The sequence below is a fragment of the Apus apus genome, chromosome 3, assembly GCF_020740795.1.
Source record: "Apus apus isolate bApuApu2 chromosome 3, bApuApu2.pri.cur, whole genome shotgun sequence".
NCBI classification, from domain to species: Eukaryota; Metazoa; Chordata; class Aves; order Apodiformes; family Apodidae; genus Apus; species Apus apus.
Window position 1 is genome coordinate 31,267,354 of NC_067284.1, and position 18,533 is coordinate 31,285,886.

Here is an 18,533-nt window from a genome sequence, read left to right on the forward strand (position 1 = left end):
TTTAACATAGGTTTAGTGTGCAATTAAGGTTGTAATGGTTGTGTGCACATATAATGCTGCAGCAGGCTGAAGTGAAAGGTAAAGGGATAAAATGCTACCTTGTATTATTTGTACTTTATTTGAAATAGTGACATACAAAAAAAAAACAACTAAGACTAATTTGGTGCTTTGGAAGCTGTTTTCTTTGGCAGCATGGAATAGAAGCCTTTAGGAGTAAACTAAGCACTTTTTTAATGCAGCCCTATGAATGGAAGCAATCAGCCTCTGCTGAGCATATTCCTGTCTCAGCAGAAGGTGGTTGGCAAGAAAGGGTGAACACAAATGGCTCTACTGCCATTTGAAGCTACATTCAAGTTTTACTTTCTGTTTTTACCATGACTGAGCTAGTCATGGATTGCATGTCCATGTGTATTGGGACAGCCATTGTATTGGGCAGCCAATTTCTGCTGGCCTGATAGATGCCAGCTTGAAAGAAGCTTCACTTTAATTCATTTTTGCTTTGCAGGACGGGACAGAGACAATAAATATTTCCCAGTGAGATGTTACTGCAGTATAGTTGTGCTGCCGAAGAGGAATTACCACAGTGATACCAGTGAGCCTCTGAAAGTCCTGGGGATCAGGGAACAAGTGTAAGCCTTGAACCTGGAAGGTTAATATTGTCCCCTTTATCATTAATTATTGACCATAACTCAATAAATATACATTCCTTTTTTTGTCTGGATTGTACTGTATTGATATATTTTAACTTTTTGACTGAATTGTGGCAGATTTTACCTCTTTGTCATCTTGTTTTTTGGTCTGCTCAATGTGCGCAAGTGCATCCTTAAATTTTATCCCTCTTCATTGTTCATCTGCTAGTTCTGTCTGCCTGCTGTCACGAGCAACAAATGTGCAACATACTTGGCAAAACAAGCAAAAGACACTCAAAATAATGGCAAACAGGACTAATTCAGATAGATTTGATCACTGCTTTTCAAATACTTTATCTGCAAATGTCAGAAGAAGAAAATTGTTTTTGCTGATATCTTGTGTTAAATGAAAAAATACTGATAATTGACAGTAAAGAAGCAGCCTAGTAGCCTTTAAACTCTTGGATTTTCATTCATATCACCTTGTCAGACTTTCATATTACAGTCTCAGAAAAGACTCCATAGCACTAGTCTTATTTTGTGATGTGGAGCTGTTATTCCATATGCTGTTCTGTGGGACTATTTCAACTGTTGCCTTTTGAAACAGTGTGGAGCTCGTGTGGGGGTTTTTGTAGGAAGTGATCCAGAGCATTCCTGGAAATTGGGCTATTGAGTCTGTGTTCTCTCCTCCCTTACAGCTGCACTAGAAAAAAGTATTATTAGGCTCATTTAGTGTCCTTTATATACTTTTTTTAAAGGGCATCTTCTATTAAGTTAGACTTAACAGAAGGCTAATGCAAAAATCTTCACTTTGTTTCAGAGTATTTAGAGACCTTGGTGGAGTCATGTCTACAATTAATTGAATATCAAAGATTCAGACTTCACAAACACTTCTTTGAACTCTCACTGTGTCTTGCATGGGGCTACAAGCATATTTTGCCTGAACATCTGCTTAAACCTAGTCTAATAACCATAACAGTAACTTGTTGCAGTTCTGGAGGTCTTAGTAAGGTCACAGATAATGACTTACATAGAAGCAGTTGCTGCCACTAAAAAAACCTGTAAGCATAAAGTAACATAACTGCCTGTGTGGGGAAGGTAAGGAATAGCTAATATTGTGAAGGGGTGGGCGGGGGTGGTGTGAGATAATGGGGACCTCCGAGAAGCGTAGGGGTGTGAAATTCCCACACTTGGAAGGTCAATATCACAGTGACAAAACAATACTAGTAAATATGTGAAGATTGGTTATACTACATAAATTATCCTAGATGTCTGGGGAAGTGTGTGGGTTTTTGACTTTTGTTTGGGTTTTTTTTCTCTATGTGTGAAATGTGTAAATTAACTTTCCTATTTGTGGGAATACATTTGCTATGTGTGAGATTATTTTGTTTCTGGTTAGTCATTTGACAGCTCTACGTCTGAGCCCTGAAGCCTAGGACAAAGGTGCTTTGTATGGTCCTATCCTATTGCTGTCTAGAAGGTTATAAATAGGTATTATAACCTTTTTATCACTGACTTAGTATTCTTACTTGCTCCAGCTGGTTGTTGCTACAACAAAGTTGTGCTCTTGGCATATAGCAAAGATTGGGACAAAAATGTGGAGTAGAATTCAGAGTGTACTCAGAATATTTGTCATTATTTTTAAAACTAACTTAGCAAACTGATCGATCTGCCATGCTCTTAAGAACGAAAACATCTGACTCAGTTGCAACATCATCAGACTGGAAAAGGGACGTAATAGATGCTTGGTTCACAAATGACCTTGTGAGTCTCACCTGGGTAGCTGAGTTGTGGTATAAGGGAATGTATTAAGTGATGGGTAATCAATATTGGTGGAAGAAAGCTTGTAAGTAGTGGTGATAATGGCAGGAATTGGGAATGAGATCTTAGCATGCATAATGTCAGACAAAAGTCTGTGACCTAAGAATATTTCCTGATTGCTCTCATATTTGGTCAGTGTACAACACAGGGTTTTTCCCTCTGCTTGCTATATGCGTGTTCTATCAGGCAGGGGATGTATAGCATACTGCAAGTGTTGACACTGTCAAATTAGCCATTGCTGTTTATATGTTTTTTCCCCAAATAGCTAGCAGGTGGCATCTGACAATGAGATTTTTTTTCAGTGGCAGAAATGTACTGAGTATCAATAAAGGAAATGATGGAATGTCGTTTGTACTGTTTTTCAGACTGCTCTGCAATGACTACAGCAAGATATAGGCCTACCTGGGACTTGGTACTCGACCCATTAGTGTCCTGTAAACTCTGCCTCGGCGAGTATCCCGTGGAGCAGATGACAACAATAGCACAATGCCAATGCATCTTCTGTACCCTGGTGAGTTTGCTTTTTTATTAGGCATTAAAAAACAATGCGTAATTTTGACTGCAGAAATTGTCTCTTTCTGCTGAGTGGGTTTCACCCTGAAGTATTGATGTTGCAGTGGAAATAAGTACTGTTGCTGCATACTTGACACAAATGTTAGCAGGTAAACTTTTCTGTTTTCCAGTTTAAAAAAAAAAATTAAAAAAATGAATTTACTCAGCATTTCCTGTACTGCTGTATATAGTTATCTCCTTAGGAAGGGGGGGCTTTGGTTTGGTTCCTTTGGCTCTTTCTGGATTTTGTTTGTTTATAACTTTAGCCCCAAGTCTGTCTGGAACAGAGCCATGCAAACACTTGTAACTAGAATAGTATTTAACGTATGATGGATTCTAGTTTTACTCTATCATAATTACAATGACATAAGAGGTTTTCATTACCTTATTGCATACCATGTGTGCCTAGAATATCAAGAATCTTGTCATGTTTAGCAAATAGGGTTTTGTACTTAAGTGTAGTAAGTAGCAAAGATCTTCATAATAGTAAAATCGTATTGTTAATTTACAGAGAAACAAAAGTTGTAGTAGTTTTCCATCCCTAATGATTTTGAATGAAAATGTTAAATCCTTAAATTTTGCTGCCTGTGCAGGTACACAAAAAAGGACCTTTTAATGATGGTTCAGCAGTGCAAAAATTACAGTAACATCAATAAGAATATAATTTCTGGGTTGCATGCTCTCAGACTTTAGTACTGTCATAAACTCTTAAGAACTAATAAATGCAGACATGGAATCAGGTGTTTTTTATTTTGAAAGTCCTTTTCAACAAAGGTGGGGTTTTTCTGTTCTTAATGTTGAAGAGCAAGGATTTTTTCAAGTAGTCTTTTGTATCTTTTATTTTTCTTCATGGGAATACTATTTTTTAAATAAGATTTTTTTTTCTGATAGTTATTGAGAATCTATAGGGGGTTGTCAACAGAACAGCTCCTTTTTGTTGCTTATTGAAAACAGCAAAAAAGAAGCAAGGCGAACAGCTCAGTTTCTAGTATGTATAGTGTTCTAAAAACTCCAAGTTGTCACAACCAACTTTAATGCTGATGCTCCATGGGAAGATAGAAAGCTAGTACTCAGGCATGTGAACAGGTATAGTCTGTTGCAAACATTATGTCTGTCCAATTAAAACATAAGTATTGCTTCATTGAGTTCTTTGAAAGGAGTGTTTGCTCAGGCATGCAAAAATATCTAAAATAACAGGCTTAATGAAAAAACAGAATAGTAAGCTTCATGAAAACTGTCCTCTACTGCACAGTGGATAGTTCTAGTATTTACAGCTGTGTTTTCTGTGTTTATTGCCTGGATGTGTAGAAGATTTTAATTTCATTTTTCAGTAACAAATACTTAAGTGACAGCAGAAAGGCTCCATCTTGTTCCTTCTGACTTTTCCTGCCATCACTGATCTTCTCTTTCTTCTTGGTGGGATCCTTTTGACACAAGACTTTGGATGGAGTCTGTATGTAGTAGATCCTGTACATTATACTAGAATTAGTAGAAATACAATTGGAGAAATATTTATCATCTCTGTTTTGTTCTTGGTGGACCAATATATACTTTTGTCCCAGCTTCTTGCTTTTATGTAAATTATCTTAGTTAACTGGCCTCTGTAGTGATAAGAGCAAGAGAGATGTCTGTCAGAAGTGTGAAAACTACTTTTGCTGCAGCTTTTGCTCATAGCTCTAGTACTTCAGTCTAAATTGCAGCAAGCAGGGACTACATGAGCAGGTGTAGCGAAGAGCTCTTTCAAGTGCAGTGCAACTGGTATGTAGGCAGAACTTAGGTCACACCCTGGTTTGAGCCAGGACAGGGACAATTTTCTTTTACTTTTCAGTCAAGTCCCTTCTAAGTAACTGCACTTGCTGAAATTAATAGCATGTTTTCCAGTCAGTGTCTGTGTCTAGGACTGTTAATGCTCGATGTTTATAGTTAACTGCTAGAGAAGAGAAGGGAATGCAGAACCAAAGCCACTGCTTGGTTCTGAAAAACATCTTATGTTCTGGAAACAAAAGAGAGGAAAGAGGTCACACCTGTGACCCTCCTGTGGGGAGGAGTGGACCAGACAGGTGACCAAAATTAACCAAACCAAATAGTCCATCCCATACAGCTTATACTTGGTGTAAGAGGTATCACGAGGGTCAAGGTCTCTTCATCCATGGCTGGTGTCCTGGGAGTACTTGGTCCTCTTGTCTGCCTTTGATCCTGATCCGTGCATTCCTGAACCCATATGTCCCTCCCTTCCACTCCCATCTGCTGCTGAGTCCATGAGCCCAGTCTGGGACTTTTCCAGGCTGGGCCTGCACCCTTGGTGGTGATGAGAATGTTTGCGTTGTGGAGCGTGATAGTGGGTTTGTATATATTTGTACATATTTCATTGTTTTCCTTTTCTTCATGATTGTTTCATTAAAGCTGTGTAGTTTAGTTCTCAACACGAAAGTCTCTCCCTTACTCTTTATCCTTCTGGGAAGGGAGAGGGGTTTTCAGAGAGCATCTGCCAGTCGTTTAACTGCTGGCCCAGCATTAAACTGTGACAGATTAATGTGCAGATTTCTCAATCCTATAAGATTCTGCAAATCGTCACACATCATAACTGTAAAAGTGCTGTGGCAAAGATCTCATGAAGGCTTGTCTCATCCTAGCACTTGTACAGTAACACAACATTGCTATTCAGAAAGATAGAATGGGGACACTGTTTCCTTTTGCTCTCTGGCAGAGCTATGCATGGATCGAATACAGCAGACAGCCACTCCCCTGCTGCTAAGGCAGAGATGCTGCAATTTCCCAGAATATTATTTTGCCAGTTGTAAGCTATTAGTATAATACTCCATTATGGTTTTTATCATTATGATCATTAATGTGCACATAATGCTGTAAGCTCTCAAGTTTTGTACATCTCATTTATTAGGAATGTATCCATTGTTGGATTGCTCAAGGTACCAGAGGAACAAAAGTCGAGAGAGTAGAAAGGAAAACAAGCTATCTGCTGTTGGTTTTTTGTTTGGCTCTTTTTCTGAGTATTGTCAAAGAGCAAGCTAATACCTCATTCCTTCTGGAATAATGTCAGCCACAGGACCAAACTTAAGTGTACTTCTCAAATTTTGGACCAAAATAATTACATCTCTCTTAATACTAAATCACTCTTACTCAATAGCACATAGTAGATAGCTAGTAGCCTTAAATTTCAAGATAGTCACTGAGCAATTGCTTGCCTCAGGAGAAGTAATTGAGTTTGCATATTGTCTTCAGAATGTTTTCCTCATGACCCTTGTCTCCTTAGGAAAGGAAAGGGACAGTAAAGCCAACAGAGCATCACTTTTTGTTTAATTCTGTTTTGTGTTAGTTACTTCATCAGAAGTTTTGAGTTACTACTTAGCCTTTGCTTTTTTTTGGAATGAGGGGAGATAGGAACAGGGTAATTCCAGTTCCTGCCTAAAATTCTAACAATTTTATCTATGATTAAATTATCGTGTGTCTTAAAGGATAGGTTGTTCCCTTAATATGTTACCAATTGTGTATGTATTAAAGTTACAACAGTTTTTATTCCAGTTGGTACTCTTGCATGAAAGTCCATCAGTCCAGACAAGCAAATATCTAGAAGAAATATGAAGCCCAAGAGATAACTTGTCTTTCATGGGAAGAATTATTATAATTACTCATCTGCAATCCACCTTGTTACCAATGGAAGGAAAGAGTGCTATTCACATATGACGTGTCCTACACTCAAAAAGAAAATAACAAAGCTAATGTTAAAACCTGCCTTCTGCTGTTCATTTGATTTCTTGTTGGCCAGCTATGGACAGGTAAATCAGCATTGTGGTGTTTGAAATGAATACTGCTATGCCAACTTGATACCTATCACTTGCACTTTGATTCTTATGCATAGGCTCTACCTTAAGCCCCTAAGACAACTAGTTGATATTCCCTGGATCTTTAGATGTCTGAGTTTGGTAGAACTGTGATAGAAGTCTATATATAAGTGTATTCTGTATCCAGTAGCATAAGTGGGATAGTGATAGACTCTTCTGCTATCACTAGCCCTCTTTAATCAGGTTTATTGCATTTGCCTAATCATGGCTGTTCATATATGTCTACTTAATTCTGGTCATGCCCCTAACTGAGCATCTTCATATGCTGAAGATCTGAAAAGAAGGTAGGATCCTATGTGTGGAGAATGGCCCACTATGATAAGCAAGGCAAATGTCATTAGCCTGCCTATAACTGGCAGAAGACTTTTTTTCTTGTTATGTTTGATTGGAACCACAATAAGCTTTGCTGGCCTCTGAGTTGAAAGACAGGAAAAAACATGATTTACATACTGTTCTCGCTCATGCCAATTGAGGCAGGATCAGCTTCTGCTTCCCCTGGGGTGAGGCAGATACCAAGAGAAGCATGGATGGGAGCAGGTGGGCTCACTGCTTTCTTTATCTGCCATGGTTTGTCCCTGCTTGCTAAAGGAAACCTGCCTCAGCAGCACAGCACCTGACTGTCCCCCAGCTCTACCAAGAAGAGATGCCCTGTTTGCTTTGAAACAGAAGGGAGGGGGAAATGTAATGGCTTATGAGGTTTTACAGAGCTCTGGGTACTTCTTAGCAGCTGTAATGTTTTCCTGTTTCCCACCAGCTGCTGGCAGAGTTAGAGCTTGCTGCTTTTGCTCACTTCCCCTAAACCTTAGCAGAGAACTGATAATAATCTTGACACATGATGTGTCAGAAAGGCTTTTTGGTTAGAGGTCACTGTATTTGCATAGCAATTTGCATGGCTTTCTGGGTTATAACTTGTCTTGGAGGTGCTCTGATGGCAAAAGTACCTGCTTAAATAATAAACTCATCTGTTTACAGGGGTTTACAGGTTAGGAACTGCAGATCCCTGAGTGAAAACTAGATCCAGAGCCTTCAGCTCTCCCCTCTCCTGCGTGATGTTACTAAATGAGATTAACATTATCTGTCTTCATCTGGATATTGGGAAAGCTAGTTCATTTTTGTTTGCATAGCATTTTCATTGTGAAAGTGAAAAGTCCTTTGTTTGCAGGTGTGTTTTGCTCCCACTCAGAAATACTCATTCTTTTCTGAAATAGAATAAACCTTTCTCAAACAACCATATAAGAGAAGACTGATTTTTTTGTTGTTGTTGTTTTTTTGCCTCCTGAATGTTTGAGTTTCATCCTGCATATGTTGGCATTCGAAAATACATTTCTTTTTGTGAAATTTACTGTGTTCTACACAAAACAAAAGAATTTTTACATTATCTTATGCAAGATAATGGAGGGGTAACAATTCAACATGAAACAAATGCTTACATGTACATCCATTTGAAATATCTATTCGAAGATTAAGATATACAGGAACCACAAGCTATTATCACAATTTTGCCATTTTCTGCTGACTACCTACTGATGTGAAATATTTCTCTGAAGAAAATGTGTTTATCTTCTATATACTTTACAGTACACACTGATACATAAAGTATATATGAACTTCCAAAAAACCCTCACAACAACCAACCCACAATTTCAAAGGGAAGGCAGCTTTATGTCCTCTTTGTCTTCCCTTCCTCTAAGATGTTCACTTGCAAACAAGCACTTGTTGTTCAGGCTCATTTAGTTTCTGTTGCTTGATCCTGTTGGTGATTCCCACAGCTATTGATTGCTGTGTCTCAAAGGGTAGTTGCCATAGCCTAATAAGTTAGTAGGGCTCCTCTTCCAGAGATAGCTCTTACTGAAAGTAACTGCCTCCTTGATCATACATACATTTCTTCTTACCTCACTGTCATTTGTTGACTGATGGCTCAATGCTGACAATTCCCTGTACTCAAACAGGCACCAATTACTTCAATGCAGAGGAGCTGGAGGCTGTGCTCAAGCAGTGGGCTGATGCACCTCATCCCCAATGTAAATATCTTAGCTGTGAGTTGTTTGCATCAGCTGTGTACCAGGGACTTCTGTGATATTTGGGTGCTATGTCAAAGTACTTGGGCAGAGGGTAGAGCCAAAATCCTCAGGCTAAATCAACAGCTGTCTTTGCACTAACGACAGTGGTGTTTGCAGGCTGCTGGCCATTTCCCATTTTGGGATTCCACCAGCTGATGAGAGCACAGACTTTTGAACAAGACCAATTTTTACAGCTCAGGAAGAGATGCTCACATATGGAAGCACATGGGTTTTTATCTTCCCCAGCCAAAACACCATTTGGCCCCTCATCCACAGGCAAGGTGATGTGACTGGATTTAGTCTGACAGTACAGTCTCTAGCAGAGCTGCAGAACAGTGCTCTATTTGGCACTTGTCAGACCACACCTGGAGTATTGTGTTCAGTTTTGGTCCCCTCTCTACAGAAAGGCTGGAGAGGGTCCAGAGAAGGGCCAGAAGTTTGATCAAAGGACTGGAGAGGCTGAGAAAGGTTTGTTCAGCCTTGAGACAATAAACCTTATTACAGTGTTTCAGTACTTATAGGGAGACTACCAAGAAGATGGAGACTCCCTGTTACAAGGAGTCACATGGAAAGCACAAGGGGTCATGGGCACAAGTTGCTCCTGAGGAGATTCCAATTGGACACAAGGTAAATTATTTCACCATGAGGACAATCAAGCATTGGAACAGGTGACATGGTGGATCCCCTCACATTGGAAAGTTTTAAGTCTCAGCTTAACAGGGTGCTGAGCCACCTCATATAAACTATAGCATGTATAGGTATTTTCCAGTGAGTCACTAGTTAACCATGTGTAGGATTAGGGTGATACTAAAAAGCCTTATTGAGAATTGCACACACTGACACAACAGTGCAAGAGTATTTCAAAGCTGAGCCTGTGATTAAATAAGAATAGATTTGAGCAGGATTATAACTACTGCTTTACAGAAATGTAGTAAGTTTGAAAAAAAACAAAACAAACTTAAAAGCTCCCCAAGAAACCTACCTTCTTTTTTTGGAAGAAAGTAGTGGTTTTTTTCTATGAAGTACAAAGATTAAAAGTGCTGCTTTTTTTTTTTTTTTTTTTTTTTCCTTCCAGATGAGCATTCCTGTTGCTTTTAGAAGTATCCTCTGAAATAGTAAAAAAATGTAGTACATTACAATAATACACAGCTACAGGTAGCCCTACTCTACAGGAATAGGGGAGACTCAGCCTCAGACCTTAGTCATTCTTCCCTCCTCTTCATGAAATATCCCAGCTCTAGGCTGCTTGGTTTAGGGAAATTTTTCCACTTGGGATTGTTCAGCTTTGTCTAAATTGAAAGTCTTTCAACAAGATGTCTTCTTCAGGGAAAAGCTTTATAGTCCAGAGTGAAGTTACTGTTTGGACAAAAGGGGTGGGGGCTGTTGTTCCAATAATATTAGCCTCCACTGGAGATGTGGACACCCAAATTAATGTCTCCAATTTGTTTGTAGTGAGAGACATACAGTCACATGCACACTCTCCCTCCCTGCCCCTGTGAGTATTGCACACTGCATCACTGTTTACTAGTCTAATCTGAAGCTAAAACTGAGCATTACATCATTACCTGAAAGACTTATGGCTGATATGTCTACCAGGTTAAATACCTATTCACCAGACTGCAGAATTGGCTTAGTGGAATTAGCACAGAGCAGAATAACCTTGGTGTTATGCTGTCTTCTGGCAAGAAAAGCTATCACCTTCTCACTATTCATTTTTAGCAAAAATGCCTGGTCTCCAGAACATAAAAATAGTACAAAGTACTATCGAAAGTAGTTGTTGAAGTAGTTTTGTTCATCTGTGTAGCCTCATCATGTGAATTTTGAGCTTTGTTTTAGCATCTTTTTATCACAAAACCTACCCATAGAACAAACTGTAGGTTTGTAGCTGCAAATCACTGTTAAATAAGTGCATCTGACTCAATATAATTTCATATAATTTCTTGAAATTTAAGGCTGAAAGGTGTCGCTGTGTTCATCCAGGCTGATATCATTTATATTATGGATTGTAAAATACCAACCAGCATTTCTTGACTCTTCATGTGGTTGAATGCAAGTTTATATGAATATATGTGCTTATGTATATGCATATTTTCAGAAGTATGTCTAATCCTGGTTTGCAGATGATACACAATTTGTGAGTTCAGCAATTTAGTATACATGTTAATAATCATTTTACTTGGAAACATTTCCTTTTTCAGTTTGAGTTTTATTCCCAGTATTATTTTCCATTTCCCCTCTTTGCATTGACACTTAGACCCAATAATTTTAAAATCAGATTTTTTGGTTTAAAAAAAAAATTAAAAATATCCCATGTTAAAAAGGTACATCAGCCTTGCCTTGTGTGCTTGAAGCACAGTACAGAACTCTTAGTGATTGTCTGCCCAAGGTGAAGGGTTGTTTCCCTGATTAATATTTCTGCATAGTAGCAAATGCCTTTATCTGCCTTTAATATTCACCTTTACTGAATGTGTTGTAAAAAATTTTCATTCTGTTTCTTTTTTAGAACTTGGTAAACTCTAGATTTCTTTCCTTCTATGTCTTCTTTTCTTCCCTTTTAATTTTATTAATAGGTGTTTGGGTGTTTTTTTTAAATGCTTTACCAATACCAGCATATGATGATTTTGTGTGTAGTGAACATTTCATTTTGGGATGGCTGTGGCCTAGTGCCAGCACTAAAATACATTTGAAATTTTACAAAATAAATCAAATTATGCAGTGATGATATGCTTAGCTCTTCAATCCTGTTAGGCTTTTTTGGCCCTTCCTTCCAAATCCACTGACTTATTTATAAATTTTTCCATATGACTAGGCATTTGCATCTGCAGCATTAGTGTAGCCAGAAGTCTGCATTTTGAAAAAATCCATCTAGCAGCTCTTAAGAAAATAATACAGGATAATCTTTTAGGCTGCCTACCTCTCAAATAAAAGGTGACATCTTGAAAAGCCATTCCTTGTCTCCTGTGATAGTAGCAATAACTTGTTCTTAAAAGTCAATGGGTTGTAACTTTTCTAAAAGATATTCTGCTATTTAAAAGAAAAACAAAGACGTTCACTAAAAATCTCCAAGTATTTGTAATTGTGTGCATTTTGTATTGTAAAATTATCTTAGGCACCGAATGATAATTTTTTTCTGTCCAGGTATGTGGCAGATATATATTTCCCCACACAGAAGCAATGGAAATTAGGGGATTTTTTATGAGTTATGATGGTTTTTAGTTGTTTTGGGGTGTCAGGAGAAGTCAAAGCATCATCATTAGAAATAGAATTGTTTCTCAGAGTCTCCTAAAAGAAAATTAAAAGCCAGGCATTACATTCTTTATGTTGAGATTTTACTATGGCCTGTGTAGGTTTGTTAGTTAAATACAGCAGAGTAAAATTGTGTTATGGTTTGGAAAGCAGGCAAAAAAATAACCATTTTGATTTTCACAAGGTATTTTGGTCTACATACTGTTACACAAAATAATGTGCAGCTCCAAAACAACATCACATCAGTGGTCACTGAGTATAGCTGTCTGCATGACCAGTCCTTCATGTACAAAGGTTATAAGTACAACTTATCTTGCAGAGTTTTGAATATTAGGTTATGCTTGGCAGCTTCAAAAGAGAAGTCACTTCTGGGCAAAAAAAAACCCCTTTCCTAATTTACATAGGCAGCTGATAGGAAAGCTGCTACTGAGTTGGGCTCTCAGTTGATCCTTGTGAGAAAATGGATCTGCCAGAAGTCCTCAGAGTGGGTGTGCTCCTGCCCTTTGTCATGGGGACAGTAAAAGATGGTAGTATTCTTGGATTACCAGGTGAAAGAAAAAAGTCATGCATACACCAGAAAGGACAGCAGTGATGTGCAGAAAGAGGACAGGGCAGGAATGCACAAGAAGCACGTATACACAGGGAGAAAGAAGTGATGCTCTGGGGAGCCAACTGGTTGGTCTCTTTTGACTGGTTTTAGTAGCAGTTGGGTTATCTTGCCCTGCAGTTTTTATGAACTTGTAAAGTTTTATATATAGTTTATATAAATGATTTTATATATAGTTAACAGTCTATATATAGTGTGCATATAATGCATATGTTGCACAGTGCTTTGATTTCCTTTGCCTATTGGAATTTACAAAACTTACTGCAGTTTTCATGAGGTTCCCTGTCTAACATTCATATATGGTAGTATATTACAATCTTAACTTAAAAGAATATGAAGTTGTAAAATGAATGTTAAGATCTGTATAGTTAAGGAACCCAAGCAACCTTAGTAGTATTCTAGAGTGCCACCATGTAATAATTATTTTCCTCCCCTGAGTAATTTTGTATGCTAAAAGTATTCATGCTGGACAGGAATCTAAGCAACTACAATTACCTGTCTCTTGTTGCAACTGCAGCATAAAGTAACTTGCCTAAAAATTGTTACAAAGTGACAAGGTTTAGTTCTGGATTGGAAAAGGAGTAGGAGCATATTTATAATTTGGTACTGTAGCTGATTCATGACTAAAGGTTTACACACTTGCTCCTCTCTTATTGCAGCAGGGACAGGTTTTCATTATTCCGGGTTAAATTGTCCAGATTAAGTACAAAACTGAATGCAAAGGAGATGTTTCCTCTTATGACCTACTTAATTCAGTATGCAACATCTAACCCTGGCTTCATCGTGTCAGACTATATACATAGCAGAAATGTACAGAATAACCACCATCAGTTTGGGATAGATTTAGAGTATCTCCAAGTCTGACTGCTTTAAATATAATTTTAGTTATTCAATTACTGAAATTCAATTAGGTGTTTTTTTTTAAAGAAAGAAACAAGTGGAATTTAGCAAAAGTGTTGCTTCAAATGAAAACAATTGACACACATCCAGTAAAGGAAGATTACAGATGATCCTCAAGCATATTGGTTTCATAAAGAAAATGTACAACAAGAAGGGTATCTTGTGACTTATTTCAACCTCAACCCTTAGGTACCTAATTTCAGTTCCTGTTTTCTCTGAGAAAAAATATGTAATAACAGTTAATTTTGATAGTTGTTTTGGGTGAAATACATTCTTACGTTTTTTTGTTCATCCTATACAGCACTTTATTGCCTTAATGGAAAGGCTATGAGAATATTTTTTTCCAGCATGGGATCAACTACAAGCTGCATAGAAAATGAGCAACAATTTATTTGTCATCTTTTTGTAGTAATCTTGTAATGAATTTTTCATAGTATATAACTGAGTGCCTAGTCCTACTGTATTTTGTTTGCATGCTGCTACATTTCTAGTACTGTAACCAGTTTAAAATTTTCTGACACAAGTGGCATATCTTGTGTCCATTCTCAAGAGAAGCCACAGCTATCCTGTGCTTCAAATTCTCTTGCAACCACTTTAGGTTATTTCTTTTCCACCCAAGAAATCCCTGGAGTGAAGAGGTCTTGAGTGAACAGATTGTTTTATCCTCTGCCTAATTTACAGTGATATTTCATGGCCTCGAGACAGCATCTGTGTTCCCAGCAGGTGTAGCGTAAGAAGCACACTTTGGCTGTGCTGGTTTTGAGGAGGTAGGTGCCACATCAGGGGAAGGCCTTGGGCACGGGTGATGGCAGGAATGAACTGTGGCATTCCTTGGAAGATGTGAGGAAAGGGAAACAAATAGGCTTTGGCAATGGTCCCAAACAGGTTGAGGAAGAGAATTAACTGCATTAATGATTAATGATGGCAAAGCTAATCCAGCCTGAAAAGTACTTCCTATAAGTGCTAAGTGCTTGCATTAAAAATGTATGCATTTTCATTTTAATCCACACTTGGTGTCTGCAAATGGAGGGGAAAGGGAAGAACCAGCAGTGTCATTATGACAAAACTTACATCACTACAGCTGAAATTGCAGTTTGCCAAGACATGCAGCCTAGGACATGTTTCTTGCAGAGCTCAGACTGCTGTAGTTGCTACTAGTGCTACTTTTGAACTGCTTCACCACCCACCCAGCAGAGCTCTAAGCAAAGGCTTAGAAACCTGCAAGTTAAACACCTACTAAGTAAACAACTGTCTTCATTAAATCCCTACTGATAAAGAGGAAACTATAGACCAATTGTCCAGTCTCTGTTTTTCTCTTAAAAAAAAAAAATAGATCAGTTGTCTCTGAGTAGGAGATGCAGGGAAGGGGACTCTGACAGAAATTATTTGTTGTGTTATAAAGGTGATGATATGTTGCCACCAGAAAAGCTGTGTACCAGAGCAGCTGAAATTCTGGGGGCCGAAAGTGATGTTTTTGCTGCAATCAAGCTGAGAAAAATAAAATCTGAAAGAAAATGTTAGTATAGGTGATAAGGTCTCAGAAAGGAGCAGAACAGATGTATCAAGAGGCTGAAGGAGTGGACTCAAAGTCTAGACCTTAGTAGCTACAAGCCACACACAGAGTTAGGCTGGAAATGTCCTTGTTGATGGGCCTGTGTGGTGGCATGGTTGGAAGGAAGAAGCAGTGTTATGCTCTGAGCTGCAGTTAGGCACACAGGACTTGGCAAGGTCAATGCAGCCCTTTGCCTTTGCAGGCTGATGTTGAGTCAGCAGCTTTGTACCTTTTGCAGGTTCTGTCTGGAAATGGTACTTGAAATCCCAGTTTTGACAGCTTGCTGCAGAACTAAATTCCTCTCACCTTCCACCCAGCTGTATGCTGAGCTTGTTTCATAACTTTATTTGACCCAGCTGCTTGTCTAGCCTTACTCTCTGCTTGTATATCTGGTAACAGAGGGTTATAGACCTGCTTTCTGTAAGTGTCTCCAGTTTGCCACTGCCAGCTGAACTTATGAACAGGGTGAGAACACCCAAGGGTGACCCATCTGCTGGAAGGCAGACCCTCGTTTGGTCTTTCTGTGGAGTGTCAGGCTGATAGAAGTTGCACAGTATCTGCAGGGAGAAGGACATCTCCCCCTCCATCACTCCCCTTGCCTCCCTAGCAAGCACCTATGCAGTCCCTCTCATCTTGATGTGGGAAATGTGGAGGTAAAGGGGGGTGGTTGCTCTTCAGGAAGGTCTGGTCTTCATTTTCCCTTAGTCTAAAATACCCACCTTTCTTCTCTGTTTTGTTGGTAGCTGGGCTGTGCATGACTGTACATTTTTAGTTATGACTTGGGCAAAATCCTGTGGTTGCTAGGGGAGAGAAGTACTAGTATTACCAATATTTATTATTCTGTCCCCATGGAAACTAGTTCTTCTGGGAGTCCTAGATGTCACATTTTTTCTTCTTATGGAAAAGGAAGTAACCATAAAGTTCAGATAGTTATTTTCTAGAAATAGAAAGCAAAATACACCACTCTGCTCTCTGGTATGCTTGACAGTTGTCTGTCTATGGGTAGTTATTGCTTACTAAGCTGTGTTGTGGTTTCCAGTCACATAAAAGATTTTTGGAGTGTGGTTAATCTAATTTTATCTTCATGGTCTATTATTTTTTTCTCCCCTCCTAGCTCCCTGTTTGATTGTCCTTTTCCCCATTATTGCTATTTTTTAATTTGCTGCATATCTTAAACTGAGGAAGAGTTACTTGATGAGGAAATGAAGTTGCTGTTCTATATTTAGAGGTATAACCATGGCAAAAGTTGTGAACATGGCCCATGGTTGTAAAAGGGTACAGTAGTATCTGTTTTTTCAAAGACGTTCGAGTTCTTTAGATTTTCAGAGGAAAGTTGTTAAAAAAACTGGGTAGTATATCCTTGGTGGGATAGTTATGTCAGTCTTTTGCTCTCTTACAGTGCCTAAAACAGTATGTGGAACTTTTGATCAAAGAAGGTCTAGAAACAGCAATCAGCTGCCCTGATGCTGCCTGCCCAAAGCGAGGTCATCTGCAAGAAAATGAGGTATGCTTTTATTACATATAGTTTGTTGTTTTTTTTTCTTTTTTGACTGTTTAAATGTCTTGCTCTGTATGTTACAGCTGTCATTGTTGCCAAAATACATTTTTAATAATTCTGTAAAGGTCAAATATTTTGTCTCTATTTGTTGAAAATGCCTCAGATAATTGCTGTTGCTAATGGGAAATTTTTCTTTTCCTTCCTTCAATAGATTGAGTGCATGGTTGCATCAGAAATCATGCAAAGGTATAAGAAGCTACAGTTTGAAAGAGGTAACACATGTAACTGTACTCCTTGAAAGGCTGTGGGAATGGTATCACTGCAGACTGATCCCATAAATCAGAATCTGGCTCTGCACATATTCGTTCAGTATAGCATAATGTATTAATTGTTTGGTCATCTCAAACAAAAAAACCCAACAACTTGAGAAATAGAAAACATTGTTTCTGTTCTTGCCTGTGTGATTCCCAGAACTGCAACATGCTGGGAATAAATTAAGAAAATTGCTGTGTATTGTGTCGCCCTATAACTAAGGGAGGGAATGAATTCTACTTCGAGTTTTTCTCTTTGAACTGACTACCAGTATTCTAGGGGCTGGAGAGGCAGACTGACCTCTTTTGTGGAGCCACCATTATCTCTTGTGATGGCATGTGGTGCAGAATTACTAGTTCAGATAATCTGAACCTTGTTAATTTTTATGAGCATATAAGATGACTGAGTGCCTATGGGGATGTGGAACTGTGTTGCCATAGAGAATTTCCAGTAAGGTTTTGCTGAGGGTAGGATCCAACCTAGTAACTACTGAAGTTATTGGTGAGTTTTGATTGACTTCAGTGGGCTTTGAAACATAAAATGCCTTACCAGTAAGGCATCCCCTCAGAGAAAGGGATTAAACTGTATAACAGTAATACACTATTTTTAATCATGTAGTTACATTAGGACAGAGACCAACTTGATACAGAGTCTTACCGGACAACGCACTGTACACTTTCTGATGGGTTATACCTGCATAGTATATGTTCTGTTTAACTCCCAAGTATAACTGAAGAAAAATACATCTCATTCTCAGAACAACTTTGTTTCTGTGAATGAAAGTGGGCAATTAATTCAAACTCAGAAAACTCAGTTTGGTTTGGTGCTTGTTTGCAAAGCTGGCCAGATTTCTGTCTAAGTGGGTAAAGCATGAATTAAAAGGATTCCTTTGAAAATGCATCTTCAAATGCCCTGCCAGCCAACCTCAGCTAAATACATTGCTATGGAAGGCTGGTCTTGTAACCGCCTTTGAATTTTGTTCTTTTATGCCCCTTTACAGAAGTGCTTTTGGATCCGTGTCGGACTTGGTGTCCATCTTCTACTTGCCAGGCAGTTTGCCAGCTCCAGGAACCAAGCCCACAGGACCCCCAGCTGGTCCAGTGTAAAGCCTGTGACATTGAGTTCTGCTCTGCTTGCAAATCTAATTGGCATCCAGGTCAAGGCTGTCAAGAGAACATGCCAATATCTTTTCTTCCAGGAGAAACAAGGTAAAGTATTGTAAAAGATCAAGTATTTATAAACAAAACACTCAATCTTGAAACAAATGGGAGAATGAATAGTAAAGAGGCATTTTCCTGATATTTTGTTTTAAAGCTGTTTCATTCACATAGTCATTCCTGTTATTTTAATGTCTTATTCCAAAGCTGGATAGCTCTTGGCAGCCTCACTCCTTGCCGCTAATCCCAGCAAAGTACAATGAAACTACTTGAGCCTCTGTCAGCCACTCTTTTTGCCCAGTGGGAAAAATATTATATCCAGGCAGTTCATGAACTTCC

At 38.6% G+C, this 18,533-nt stretch overlaps 1 protein-coding gene across 9 annotated transcripts in view; it reads left to right on the plus strand.

Moving 5' to 3' along the window:
• RNF144A (ring finger protein 144A) overlaps nt 1–18,533 on the plus strand; it is a 62,321-nt gene that overhangs the window by 33,655 nt on the left and 10,133 nt on the right. For 5 of the 9 annotated variants that reach the window (XM_051615155.1, XM_051615157.1, XM_051615156.1 and 2 more), the window contains 4 exons: nt 2,816–2,961; nt 16,627–16,731; nt 16,937–16,997; nt 18,038–18,245. In XM_051615155.1, the coding sequence (XP_051471115.1) occupies nt 2,827–2,961; nt 16,627–16,731; nt 16,937–16,997; nt 18,038–18,245 (509 nt within the window). In that variant the 5' untranslated portion in view covers nt 2,816–2,826. The other 4 variants (XM_051615158.1, XM_051615160.1, XM_051615163.1 and 1 more) reach the window with 4 other exon arrangements.